Here is a 13,883-nt window from a genome sequence, read left to right on the forward strand (position 1 = left end):
TAAGACATCGAGCATATAATAATTTGAGTGTTGCCAATAAAATTAGCTTGAGTCCAAATTTTTTTATTAATATTTGGAAAAAACTATTTGTACATTTCAAAGCTAAATTCATCAGTCTGCTGCACTTTGAGAAGTTTGAGAGCTCAAAATTAAGAGCTTCAACCCATGTTAAGTGTCCAGTTTGAATAAAAGAAAAAAGTCGCTGAACTTAAAAGGGGACTCAACCCTCAACCCTATTAACTGTCCTTGCTGCTGCTGGTTAGTAGCTGATTGCCTGAGTTTCGTGTGAATTGGTCTTTCTCTGATCTCTCTGATAACGAGTGCTATGTAAGGTAAGTATTTTGTTCTCAAAACTTCACTAAAACACTAACATAACATACTTTTTTAAGATTTACAACTATAGAGTTTGATTTTCTAATAAACTGGTTATTGCATCTTGTATTTATTAACTGATCTGTTCACTCTAAACAAAGGAAGATGAGGAGTAATAACTGAATATGTTGAAAGATATCTGTACTTCAAGATACATTCACATTGTGACGGTTCCTCAGGTGCAATCAAAACTGTTTACAAAAGTGTGACCCATTAGGTCAGCATTAGATCAGTGTATCATGGACTCTCCATGGTGTGTTATTGTATTGTGTGTAGCACATTTGTTATCAGGTATACATGATCAGTGTTGCCAACTAATTTTCAGGGGAAGTTGCTAAAGGAAGGTCGATTTGTTGGTAAAAGTTGCTAAATGAGGTAGTTATGTCATTGCGCGATGACATCATTGCGTTTCACAGACGGGGCTTAGCTTAAGCCAGGACTAGGCCTTAGTTAAATTAAGATATTTAAGCAGCTTTTATAAAAATGCCTTCGAAGAAAACGTTACAGGTGTGCATCTTGAGACGGAACAATGGACCTGACATATTTTAAGATGTCAGAGCAAGATATTTTCAGTTGAGACAGCTCAAACAAGCATTTTAGTCTGGGACTAGCTTAAGCCTTGTCTGTAAATATGTTAATTTAGATTTGTTTGTAAAAATTATATGCATAATATTAAAGTATATATTACTGTATTTTTAAATACATTGAATTATTGAAAACTTACACAAGTTTGAATGATTACAATTTAGTTTTTTTATAGCTAGTAAACTAGTAATACACATTCCCAACAATTATGCTTTATGCAGTGTATTAGTACACTCTAAGAAAAGTCTGTAAAAATAGGGCACAATCTACTATGTTAATATTAAAGAATTTTATGTATTGTTTTTTTACCTGCATTTTAAATTACCCATTGTGTATTCGGGTCACAATGGATAATGTCCTGGAAAATTACTAGTATCTTTTTCATTTTTCTTACAGTGTACTGATCAACAATTGCAGGTACAAGCTAATGAACAATTATTCAGTTATTATTATTATTAAATTTAACAATTGCAAATAGCAGCTAACTCAGTTCACGTGATGTGTGTACCGTGCGTCTTTGGTTTCCACTTTTTGTGTAATTTGGTTGGAAAATGTGTGCCTTTTTATTGTCTGAGTCACTTATCATAAGTTGCTAAATTTGTTGCTCGGTGCTTTTAGAAGAAAAAGTTGCTAAACTTAGCAACAAAATTGCTAAGTTGGCAACACTGTACATGATGTGTGTGAGTGTGTGAAATTATATGATTTTAGCGAAAAAGACTTTTATTTTGGTCTGGCGTTGTGACTTCATAACTCTGCGTCGCGCTGCTGCGTCTGTGATTCTGCTGAAGAAAGGTGAGTGGTTTTAATAGTGTAAATGTTTAAATCAGCACAACTCGTTTAGAGAATTGAGCATAAAACTGAAATGCTTTATTTGTAATGTTATATTTATAGGGTGATATTAATCAGCAAAGGTGCGTCTCATTTCGCTCCCTGTATCCTGAGTTAGCTTATCATGAACATTAATTCAGTCAGTGGCAATTACTGACGGAGAAACGGAGCTTTTTGAAACTCCGAGTCAACTGAATCAATTGCTTCTCAAAATGATTCACTGTTTTGAATCACTCGAAAAGTGCTCAAAACAGTGTAAATACGAGACCAACACAAAAACATGAAAGTGGAATATTTGTAATATAACCTACAAATCAACACAAATGTATCATTTGTTTATTTATTTGAGTGCTTTTTTGTTGTTGTTGTGAAGTCCATTAACTCTCACTCTGACAGACTCCCTCACCAGTGCACTGACTACTGAACTATGGAGCTGATTGAGACGCACACAGAGATTTAGTTTGGATTTATTTTTCATTTTGTTAATTGTTTTAATCTTCAACAGGACAAAGTGTCCAAACACACCGAAAAACAACTGCTGAAGCAACTGAGATCCACATGACACACTATAAACATGGCGTTTATTAAAGAGGAGAGTGCAGACCTGAGAATTGAAGAAGTATTCAGTGTCAAACATGAAGATACTGAGGAACAAACAGGTTGGTTTTCATTCACAAAACTGAACTCACTCATTTTTTCACTAAATGGGACCCTGGACTACAAAACAAGTAATAAGGGTCCATTTGAAATGGAGATTTATACATCATTTGAATAAATAAGTTTTTCATTGATGTATGGTTTGTTAGGAAATGACAAGAATTGGCTGAGATACAACAATTTGAAAATCTGGAATCTGAGGGTGCAAAAAAAATTCAAAATATTGAGAAAATTACCCTTAAAGTTGTCCAAATGAAATTCTTAGCAATGCATATTACTAATCAAAAATTAAGTTTTGATATATTTATGGTAGGAAATTTACACAATAGATAGATACTTGATATCCTAATGATTTTTGGCATAAAAGAAAAATTGATTATCTTGACTCATACAATGTATTGTTGGCTATTGCTTCAAATATAACCGTGCTATTTATGACTGGTTTTGTGGTCCAGGGTCACATATATAAATGTCCAATTCTACAGAAATGTAAATATTACAGAAGTAGGAAGAACAATTCTTTTAAGTAACATTAATCTAGGGGTGTGCACAAATAGTTGAACATTCGAATATTCGGTCTGTAATTGAAGAGTTAATTTGCAAAAACCGATAAATGGCACTTCTAAAAAAAAAAAATGAAATGAGTGCCATGCATTATTCTCCACATATAGCGTGATCTGAACCCTAAACACGTTTTGTCAAAAAAAGCCGGTATTGTCCACTTTCAAGGCATCACACGTTCATGTCAGGAAAATAAATAAAAATGGAGTTATATGTTTTTGCAAATGAACTCTTCAATTATTATTCGAAAAATAAAAACACAATTCAAATTTTATCATGTGTTTGAGTGAATGTAAACAATGTGATTATTGATCATGAGCCCAACTCCCACTCGTGATCATGAGCTCAACAAATTCAAGCGGTCGACTTCACATTGCTTTCATATGCAATTTTTAACTACCACATTACCATTTACGATCGTTCTTGTAGCACGTGAAGGCAGCATCAGTGACAACAGGCATAGACAATGATAGCTTTAGCAACATTAGCCTTACAGAGTGCCAAGGAGGCACAGAAAAGGCAATTTGGAAGAAAGCCAATCTGGAAAACAAACGAGTGATACTTACTTTGTCTGGAGCTGACGTTCACACACAAAGCGTTGGTATTGATCCCCAACCATATAGGGGACTTTACTGTTTTTTCCCTAGGACATTTCCTTCAAAAATGAAAATATATTGGTGGAATTTGATGAAAGCAGTGGCAATATGAAAACCAAAGAGTATCAGTGACCTGGAAGCTTTTTATGCAAGGAATGGGCTGAGATTGTAGTAGAGAGCTGACAGAAGCTTATAAATAATAAATTAAATATAGTTTATAAATAAAATATTCCACAACAAATTTGACTTTTGGGGGTTGAATAATTTTGTACATGAATGTTTAGAGCCCTTTTTTTTTTTTCCAGTGTTCATCAATTTTACATTCTCAGAATCACTCAAATGTGTATTAGGGTTGTTGACATGACATGGCATTTTCACTATCACACAAGATAAAAATTAATATAATTATTATTGTCATATTTAAAATGCAGTAAATGGTTAAACATTTCTTTGTCCTACATGGACCTGTTGTAAATACTGTGGTGTTATTTGATTTTTTTTAAATTTTTGAGCCAAATATCAAAATTGTCCAATGGTGTGACTGTCTCAAGCATGGTTCAATAAATTACTTCTTTATAAATTAAAAATGCAAAACAAAAAAACCTCAGGCATAGTTTTAGAAGTGTCTATTTTAGTTAAAAAAAATAATAAAAAAGCTTAGGAACTTGATGACAGTTTGTCATTGATGGTGTCTCCGGTGTGACACCATATCCTTATTTTAAATTGAACAGTTTCACAGACAAATTTTAAAGGGGTCATATGATGCGATTTCAAGTTTTCCTTTCTCTTTGGAGTGTTACGAGCTGTTTGTGCATAGATAAGATCCCTGAAGTTGCAAAGACTAAAGTCTCAAAATCAAAGAGATATTCTTTATCAAAGTTAAGACTCGACCACGCCCCCCTAAAACGGCTCATTCAAACACGCCCCCACATGTCTACGTCACGGTGTGGGAAGATTTGCAAAACAATGTATATGCAATATAAGAAGGCGGAACTATTATTCTCGCTGTAGTATTGTTACTGCCGTCGGCGCCATGTCCCAGAGACGCTGTGTTTCGTTGTGAAAGCGAAACTACTTTGTTTGGGCTTCCAAAAGAGGACACAACTAGAAATCAGAGGTTAAGTTGTATTTACAACACTGTTCTAGAACGGTTCAATCCAAATATTAGAGTGTGTGCAGCGCATTTTACGGAGGACTATTTCCTGAACCTGGAAGAGTAGCCTACAATGCTGGCTTGCAAAAAGGCTGTTTCTATAAAGTGGGGCAATTCCAACATTGCAAGGACAGTCTGGTGCTTCTGACTCACAGCCTGTAAGTACGTTTTCTTATTTAAAGAATTTGCCACTGACTATTCAAACGTGAGTTTTGAGCTGTAGTGCTTGTTGTTTGTCGTTTCTCCGATCACAAATGCAGACATGGTAATGTTTATGCGGCGTGATGCAAAAAGACAGTATAAGTCATTATAATCAGTAATTATGTCCCCACTGGATGCAACAAATGCCTTGTTTATTATGGGTTTTATTGTTTTTGTGTCGTCGTGCCGGGACATGGCATCACAATATGGTAAGGGGCGTAACATTTCCGTCTCACGCTTGAGGTATTCGGCCAATCACAACGCACTGGATAGCTGGCAAATCAGAGCACATCTCGCTTCTCAGAACGATGAGCTTTGTAAAAATTGCCGCATTTCAGAAAGGCGGAGCATAGAGGAGCAACAATAATATACAGTATGTGGAAAATGTGTTTTTTGAACCTTAAACCGCATAAACGCATTGCATTACACCAAATACACAAAATAATGTTCTTTTTAGCAACGTTAAAACGCTTTCATATGACCCCTTTAATTAGTTGAAGGACCCCATTCAAGTTCATGTTACTGAAGCGCCCTTTTTGGAACCAGTATAAAAGTGCTAAGTTTTCTTGTCTTTTGGTGCGACACCCCTAAATTATATTTTTTTAATTAAAACTGTATGTTAAACTACATGATCATGGAGAATGAGCGATAGTGGTGATATTCTCATCAATACATTCAATCCACCATATTATAAAACAAAACCAGCTGTTTCAGTGTCTTACAAATCCAGCTCCGCTCAAGAACTCACATGTAATGAAAATTATACACCAACAGAGTCTCCTGATAAACAGTCAGCGACAGAGGATGTACCAAACCCCAAAGAAACTTTCGCCACCCACAAAAATGACTGCTACGTCTGCAAGAAACCTCAGTCTAAAATTTCACGTCACTTCAAACAGCATCAAAACAGTGAGATGGAAATTGCTGCTGCATTCTCTCTCCCTAAACACTCCCAGGACAGAAAACGGTTACTTGAGAAGCTACGAAACAGAGGCAATTACCAACACAATCAAGAGGTTATAGAAAGAAAAAGAGGACCACTGAAAATTAGAAGGCGCTCAGGAAGATCAGAAATCGAACTGAGAGCCAAAACATTTGTGCATTGTGTATACTGTAAAGGCCTGTATGTTCGCAAGGAGCTGTGGCGCCATACGCGGAGATGCCCTTCAAATATGTCTGAAGCAACTGGCAAGGCCAAAGTATTAGGTTTGGCTGATATTGCAGAGTCAACATTCTCCCAACAAATATCTCCTGCGTTGTGGAAGATCTTGGGAAATATGAAGAATGATGACATTTCATCAGTAGTTCGAAATGATTTCCTCATACTTCAGTTGAGTCAGTATCTTTACAACAAGCATGACATTGATCCAACAAAATCTGAATACATCAGACAGAAGGCTCGAGAAATGGGCAGACTCTTGCTAAGATTGAGAAGAAAGTACTCCATATATAGCTTTGAAGATGCTATGAAACCGAACGATTTTTACAAAGTCGTTGAGGCTGTGAAAGATGTTGCTGGTTACGATGAAAAGAGCCAATTGTATAAGACGCCAAGTCTTGCTCTGAAGTTAGGACATTCCCTTAACAAGATTGGTGACATTATTCTCTGCAGGGCCATCGCAGTAGAGGATGATGTTATGACAAAAGCAGCAGAGCAATTCAAAAGACTGTGCTCAAGTGAATGGGCAGGACATGTCTCCCATGCTGCTCTTGCTACTTTGAGCAAATCAAAGTTCAACAAACCATCTACTATACCATTCACACAGGACGTGCAGCTTCTCCACCAGTACCTAGAGAAGAAATCAGTTGAAGCTTTTCAAAGCCTAAAAAATCATGAGTCTTCACATACATATGCAGAGCTCACCAAAGTGACACTTGCGCAAGTAATAATATTCAACACACGTTGTGCAGGAGAAGTCTCAAAAATGACGCTCGAGTGTTTCAAGAAAAGAAACCAGACTGAGCTCCACGAGGGCATAGCTCTCGGTCTCTCTCCATTTGAACAAAAAATGTCCAAGCATTTCAGCAGAGTAGAAATCATGGGCAAGAAAGGGAAAAAAGTTGCTATTTTGTTAAATCCTGAACTTGAAAGAGCAATTAAACTTCTTGTGGAAAAGAGAGATGCATGTGAAGTAGACATGGACAACCCCTTCCTATTTGGAAGACCAAAGTACTCACCCACCAGCTTCTTCAGTGGACAGGACTGCATCAGGCTTTTTGCAAGTCAGTGTGGTGCGAGGAACCCAGAACCTCTCAGGTCTACACAGCTCCGCAAGCAAGTGGCAACAATTTCCCAGATTCTCAGTCTTAAGGATAACGAGCTGGACCAACTTGCCAACTTTTTGGGCCATGACATTCAGGTCCATAGAGACTATTATCGGTTGCCAGATGCAACTATAGAAATTGCAAAAATCTCAAAGCTGCTACTAGCAATGGAAAAAGGCGATCTCGCAATATTCCAAGGAAAACCTCTCGATGAAATAGAGGTTGAAGGTATGTGCATAGTTTTATATAATAATAATAATATAAAATTTCTTTAAATAATAGAAGTTTAGGAGCTATATGTGTGTGTACTTTAATGCATGTGTATGGGTGTTTGTCAAATATGCTTTTCTATAGATGAAATTGATCTGGAATTAGACGAGGAAGAAATAAGTGCTGAAGATGATGAAGAGTCAGATCCTGCCCATGGAGTAAGGGGTACGTAATGAATTTTATTCCAGTGTGCATCAATGGTATAGTGTATTCACTACAGAATTTACCACAGGAGGCCCACTACAGTCTTCATACAGGCTCGCAAGTGGCCGCCTTCTAGTCTATAGCCGTGTTTCCACTGTCGGGCCAAAAGCGGGCGTGCTAGTGCGTGCCAGGGCCAGTCGCGTTTCCACTGTCACTTCCGGGGCTTGATCGTGCCTTGTCGGTGCTTCCTTGGGGCCAGCGGCCAGGTTTTTTGGCCCGACGAAAACCTTGGGCCAAAGCGGGCCAACTGGGGTTAGAGGAGTGGTTATGAACAAAGGCGGAGTTTCTCCGCGTCTGGAGAGCGTCACCGCGGATCATTTCATAAAGTTAACAGCTGTAACACCAGCATTAAAGACTTTTAAAATAATTTTAGCTTAAAACTCACTTTCAAACAGCAGCGAGTGTTTGAAATAACTTGTGTCTGAGATCCGATGTGGATTATGATCACAATATAAGGCAGAAATAAGCGATGCAAAGGACTATGCACGCTAGCCATTACCATAGTAAACATGGTAAAAACAACCGCTTGAAGAAATAAGACGTCAGCTTCTCAATCAGGCTATCACAATCGTGTATTTATTTAGTATCATATTTTTCTGTCATAAGTGTCATCTCGAGACTTTAGCTCCGTATTTCATAAAAAAAATATAATAATGATTTTTGTTCGGGAGCTCCTCTGCTACTCGTATTTTTGATGGAAAAATATATAGAAATGATTCTAAATGTGATGTATTCTGTGACTACAAATAAACAGAACTAGACTCGACTGAAAATAGGCAATGTGTCCCTCTTTCTTTTGTGAAATAACGGTTCATATCGCTTTATTTCTGTGTGACTAATTTTCAATCCTGATTAATTCATTATGACCAATGTATTACTAATTATTGTAAAACATCGACGCTTTTGGATCGAAATCTTTAACAAAACATGCAAACAAACGGCCGCTTATTTAACATGTTCGTTTTGTGATCGCGCTAGTTCCAGTGACTTATTATTAGTTTTCTGATAACTTCTCTTTGTTGGTGAAATGCTGGAACAGCGTGACGTTGTTCCTGAGAGGCGTGTAAAGGGCGGGTTTTAGTGAAGTGCTGCGGAGCTTCTGGCCCGACGGTGGAAACGCATCGTGATTTTGGGCTCGGTGCTACAGGTCCGAGGCTATTAGCCCCGCCCGGCCCGTTTAAAGCACTGGCCCGACAGTGGAAAAGCGGCTTATCTGGCTTTATTAAGAAAACATTTAAATGAACCTAAAAAATAAAATAGGGATGGAGTTGACCAAGGAAGAGGCAGAAAGTTCCAATGGTATTTTTTTAAATGAATTTTAATATGTTTGTATTATATTTATACATATTCAGATTTAAGATGGTCAGAAATTGTTTGCATTGTAGAGGAGAGGAATAGAGTATTGCTTTTTTTCCATAGGAAAAAGAAAAATGTCCCCAGATGAGGCTGAGAGCTCCACAGGTATGTTTAGGTGTGTGTGTGTGTATACCGATTCTTGAGACATGGGTCAAAACATGTCCAGCAATTATAACTGCTATTAGATTTAAGAATGAAAATATTTTCAATTGTAAATGTTATGGGGGATTAATAATAGAATGTGTTTAACACAATTATCCCCTTCAATTGAATTTTATCATTATTATATGAAATCTATGACAATTATTGTCTTCTCACTACATCAAAAACAGTGTCCACACAGAAGGGTTCAATCATTCATATGCTATAAAATGGATTAAAAATGTTTTATTTAAAGCAACACTTAATATCTCATATCAAAGCAAGGTTGTTTTTCAAGGACACATGCATGTTTCATAAGGTTTCAAAGTTGTGTCCCCACCTTTTGTCAACACCGTCAGACATTCATTAAAATGTAAATAAATCAAGGAATATCAGGGGCAGCTGTTGCTCTAACGGACCCCCTTGCCACATTCCACCTTTGCAGAGTACATTAATGTCACACAGGCTCTGTTAAGTTTTATAGTTTTAGATTATATTTTAAATCCTAATGCTAATATTTCCTGTGTCACAACCATGATATATCAACATCATCTTCCAAATTCTGAGGGAATTATTTGAAATATTTAGATAATCTTATTCTCCTGAAGCAGGTTCTTTTGGCATCTAGCATCGACAGAGAAACAAAATGGCTACTACATGAACTCTGTTTGTTCTGTTAAAGAAATGCCAAATTTGTCAACACTGTCAGATGTCACCATCAGAACATACGATTCAGGGAACATAATGCTGAGGCAACACAAAACACTGGGTAAAAAAACACACATCTATACAAAATACAGTTTGTTTGTGTTCTGATCATTTTTAGATTATTTGTTAAGATGATTAAATGTGAATATTAAGATCCTGGTGAATGTAAATGGATAGAGGTAACAACTAATTGCTTTATTTGTTGATTTAACTGTTTAAAAGTTACCTTGTTACCATAGCAGATGCACAGCGGACATACTGTTCTGAGATGAGAGAAAAAACAATTAGGTCCATATATATTTGGACACAGGCACAATTTTTATTATTTTAGCTGCTAACCAAAACACATTCAATTTACAGTTATATATGAATATGGGCTTGAAGGGGTCATATGATGCGATTTCAGGTTTTCTTTGCAACTTTACAGATCTCATCTATGCACAGCTTGTAACACGACAAAGACTAAAGTCTCAAAACCAAAGAGATATTCTTTACAAAAGTTAAGACTCGACCGCGCCTTCCTAAAACTCCTCGATTAAACACGCCCACATCTACGTCATGGTGTGGGAAGATTTACACAACACCAGCCAAATTTATACACAAAGAAAGGTGTAACTTTTATTCTCGCTGTGGTATTGATGCTGCCACCATGTCGTAAAGACGCTGTGTATTTTGTAGCGAAATATAAACTACTTTGTTTGGGCTTCCAAAAGAGGACACAACTAGAAATCAGTGGTTAAGTTGTATTTACAACACTGTTCCAGAACAGTTCAACCCAAATATTCGAGTGTGTGCAGCGCATTTTACGGAGGACTGTTTCCTGAACCTGGGAGACTAGCCTACAATGCCGGCTGTGCACAACGGCTGTTCCAACTTTGCAAGGACAGTCTGGGACTTCTGACTCCCAGCCTGCAAGTATGTTTTCATATTTAAAGAATTTGCCTCTACACTGCTCAAAACTCACGTTTGAATAGTCAGAGTAGCACTTGTTGTTTGTCGTTTCTCTGATCACAAATGCAGACATGGTAATGTTTACACAGCGCGATGCAATGAAACATGTAAAAAAAGACAGTATAAGTCATTATAATCAGTAATTATGTCCCCACTGGATGCAACAAATGCCTAGTTTATAATGGGTTTTAGTCTAGTCTCAACAGGGCATCACAACATGGTAAGGGGCATAACATTTTAATCACAAGCTTGAGGTATTCAGACAATCACAATGTACTGGATAGCTGGCCAATCAGATCACACCGCGCTTGTCAGAACAATGAGCTTTGTAAAAATCCATGCATTTCAGAAAGGCGGTGCAGAGAGGAGCAACAATAATGTACAGTATGTGGGGAAAACTTTTTTTTTTATCTTAAACCGCGTAAACACATTGCGTTACACCAAATACACAAAATAATGTTCTTTTTAGCAACGTCATATGATCCCTTTAAAGTGAACACTCAGACCACTCGTAGCTGAAAGGTGCCGTGACTGACTTCATAACCTGTCCATAAACAAACAGTACTGAGATTAGAGAACATATTGTAATATCAAAATAAATTAAGTATTAACAAATACAATCAGTTTGTAATGCAATGCTAAGAACGACCGTTGCTGACACATTCAGCTGACTGACATATCGTCCTTGTATGTTGTAGTGTAAAATTAAATAATTTACAGCATAGTGATGACTTTATAGATTAAATAAAACATACAAACCTTTATTTCACTTAAGAAGGGCACCAGTTAGGCAGCACTAAGAACCGCTTTCTCCTGAAGAGGATGCAGAAAGCCCACGCTCCGACTGTAACCCAACAGCTGGGTTGAAGGGAGGCATGTATAGTTTCAGCTATCAGTGAATATATTTATTTATTTATATATTTATTTATTTTGCAGAGGCCAAATCAAGGAGAATGGTGAAAAGGCCATGGAGCCCAAATGAAGTGAATGCAGTCATGAAACATTTCAAAGCCCATATTTCAAATGGACACCTCGTAACAACGGCAGAGTGTAAGCAGTGCAAGGCTGCAGAGGACCCTGTTCTAAGAGAAAGAACAGTACAAAATATAAGGGATTTCGTGAGGAACCGAGGATTGCAGTTAAAAAAGAAATGTTTTTAGATTAGTTTGTTTTGTTGACCCAGTGAAGTTCAAAAGAAAAGATGTATAGAAAAGAAAAATGTAAAAGCTGTACCTCTAGGGCAGGGGTGGGCAATTAATTTTCCCAAGGGAACACATGAGAAACTGGGGCGGTTGCAGAGGGCCAGACCAATACACTCGACTCAGTTCTGCCCAATATATTTTATCTCTCTATAAATGGAACATTACAAATTGTAATTTACAATTATACAATGAAAATGTGGAGCACACAATTATGCCATTAGCTAATGAACATTCACAAAAACAGTTTTGAAAATGTGAAATGTGTGTTTCAAAGATTATGGACGTGAAATTCGCAGTCAAAACCTGAAACACACATTCTCATAGATGTATTCATTACCAATAGCTATATTGAGCCGTCTCTTTATATTTTTCTAAACCGCTGAAAATAAGAGTCCAGACATCAGTCTATAAACAATGAAGAAAATAGGATACACATGCATTAAAGACGTGACAAAAAAAAGACCTGAGTTTTTGGAAGATGTAGGCCTATTTGTAGACTTTCTGTGATTTACAATGCACAGCCCAGAAGCAACAATATCTGCCGGATGGGAAGGGTTGGTTATTCACAACATAAAATATAGCCTACATAGGCAACTTTTTTTATTTAAATAAATTCGTTTTTGTGTTTCAGAGGAAAAATCAATGTTACGGACATGACAGTTCTGAAAGTGGAATTTATCTGACAATGGAAATGCTTAGCTAAAATGCTTTAAAAACTTTAACAGAGACGTCTAGCTGGTATTTAATAGGTCTGCCCCCAACAACTTAACTAGTCGTTGATAATAACAGTCCTTATTAACTAATCGCATGTTTATATTAAAGCTAATAATCCAATGAGCTTCAATTCCGCACTCAGGCACGCATATAAAGTTTGCCACCATGCAAGCACAGGCAAAAGTCGCCTAATGATTATGAATGTGTTGGAAAAAAGGATATATTTTAATTATTTATTAATTCTCTCTCATCTCCTGAGTACTGGACGCACCTTTAGAGAGAAATGCAACCTTCATACAGATTACGATAATCAGGAAATATTTATTTTTGAATTTGTTTGTTTAAAAGTAGACATTTTAATCTTTCTATATATAGCCTATTTCACATGTCTGTGAGGCAGCCGTACGCTGAGTTTCGGTTCTTTTTTCTGACGCGCTCCTTCGGAGATGGCAGAAAGCGCGCGTCCTGCTTTCATTATTTTACAAAAGCAACGTTTTTTTTTGTTTTTATGAGTTTACAGAAATAACTTCAAATCAGTTCGAAACTGATTTTATTTCATTATCAGGAAACAAAGCCTGGGTGTGGCCTGGGGGCCGTACAATGCCCAGGTCTGCTCTAGGGGTACAACAGCTTGAGTTATGTGTAATCTTGATACGTTTTACAGTATATGGCAACCATTTCTAGATAATTTGGACCAATGTAATGCTTACTCTGACCAGCAATGTAGTGCTTAGTATTTGTCTGCCCCCTATTGAGTGCTGCTTTGTTTTTCCACTGAAACTGCTTGTATGCCCTGGTTGCTCTTAAAAGTCTGCTTTTTCTTTTATAATTATTATTTTATTATTGTAATTATTATTTTATGTATTTTGTTCTTTTATTGTTTTGTTTTAGTGTGTGTGTGTTTATTGTGCAATGTGAAACTAATAAAAATACTTGTCAAAAAAAACAATTGCTGTATAGGGAGCATGTCAATCGGAACACAGTTCATGCACGGAACTCACTTCTAACGAGCTGGTTATCTGAACCGAGTGTGTTAACTAAGAGAGACATGCAAAATATGCAGAGCGACTGGGATTGGGAACCGCTGGGCTACATCATGTGTCTTTCACTGGTGAGAAA

The 13,883-nt window shown here is 37.0% G+C and overlaps 1 protein-coding gene across 5 annotated transcripts; it reads left to right on the forward strand.

The window, feature by feature from the left end:
- Nucleotides 1-1,222: 1,222 nt before the first annotated feature.
- LOC131539370 (uncharacterized) lies at nucleotides 1,223-13,669 on the forward strand. 5 transcript variants are annotated; one of them, XM_058773917.1, is made up of 6 exons: nucleotides 1,223-1,749; nucleotides 2,291-2,444; nucleotides 5,728-7,446; nucleotides 7,573-7,653; nucleotides 9,112-9,153; nucleotides 11,785-13,669. In XM_058773917.1, exons 2-6 carry the CDS (start codon nucleotides 2,360-2,362, stop codon nucleotides 12,006-12,008), a joined length of 2,151 nt encoding a protein of 716 aa, XP_058629900.1. In that variant the 5' UTR covers nucleotides 1,223-1,749; nucleotides 2,291-2,359; the 3' UTR covers nucleotides 12,009-13,669. The 5 variants fall into 5 exon arrangements, 3 of the variants coding, with proteins under 3 accessions (XP_058629900.1, XP_058629901.1, XP_058629899.1); XR_009270840.1 differs by lacking the exons at nucleotides 1,223-1,749; nucleotides 2,291-2,444 and having other exon boundaries at nucleotides 4,500-7,446; nucleotides 9,112-10,812; nucleotides 11,785-11,924; XR_009270841.1 differs by lacking the exons at nucleotides 1,223-1,749; nucleotides 2,291-2,444 and having other exon boundaries at nucleotides 4,500-7,446; nucleotides 9,112-9,958; nucleotides 11,785-11,837.
- Nucleotides 13,670-13,883: the final 214 nt, after the last annotated feature.

This window comes from Onychostoma macrolepis, chromosome 04 (assembly GCF_012432095.1).
Source record: "Onychostoma macrolepis isolate SWU-2019 chromosome 04, ASM1243209v1, whole genome shotgun sequence".
Classification (NCBI taxonomy): Eukaryota; Metazoa; Chordata; class Actinopteri; order Cypriniformes; family Cyprinidae; genus Onychostoma; species Onychostoma macrolepis.

What these genes read in the sequence shown, in the direction of transcription:
- LOC131539370 (XM_058773916.1), top strand. Translation starts at nt 5,595, where the DNA reads ATGAGCGATAGTGGTGATATTCTCATCAATACATTCAATCCACCATAT. An exon ending in TCCTGCCCATGGAGTAAGGG is followed by an intron (nt 7,654 to 9,111) that starts GTACGTAATGAA and finishes TTTTTTCCATAG; the next exon opens with GAAAAAGAAAAATGTCCCCA. An exon ending in TGAGGCTGAGAGCTCCACAG is followed by an intron (nt 9,154 to 11,784) that starts GTATGTTTAGGT and finishes TTTATTTTGCAG; the next exon opens with AGGCCAAATCAAGGAGAATG.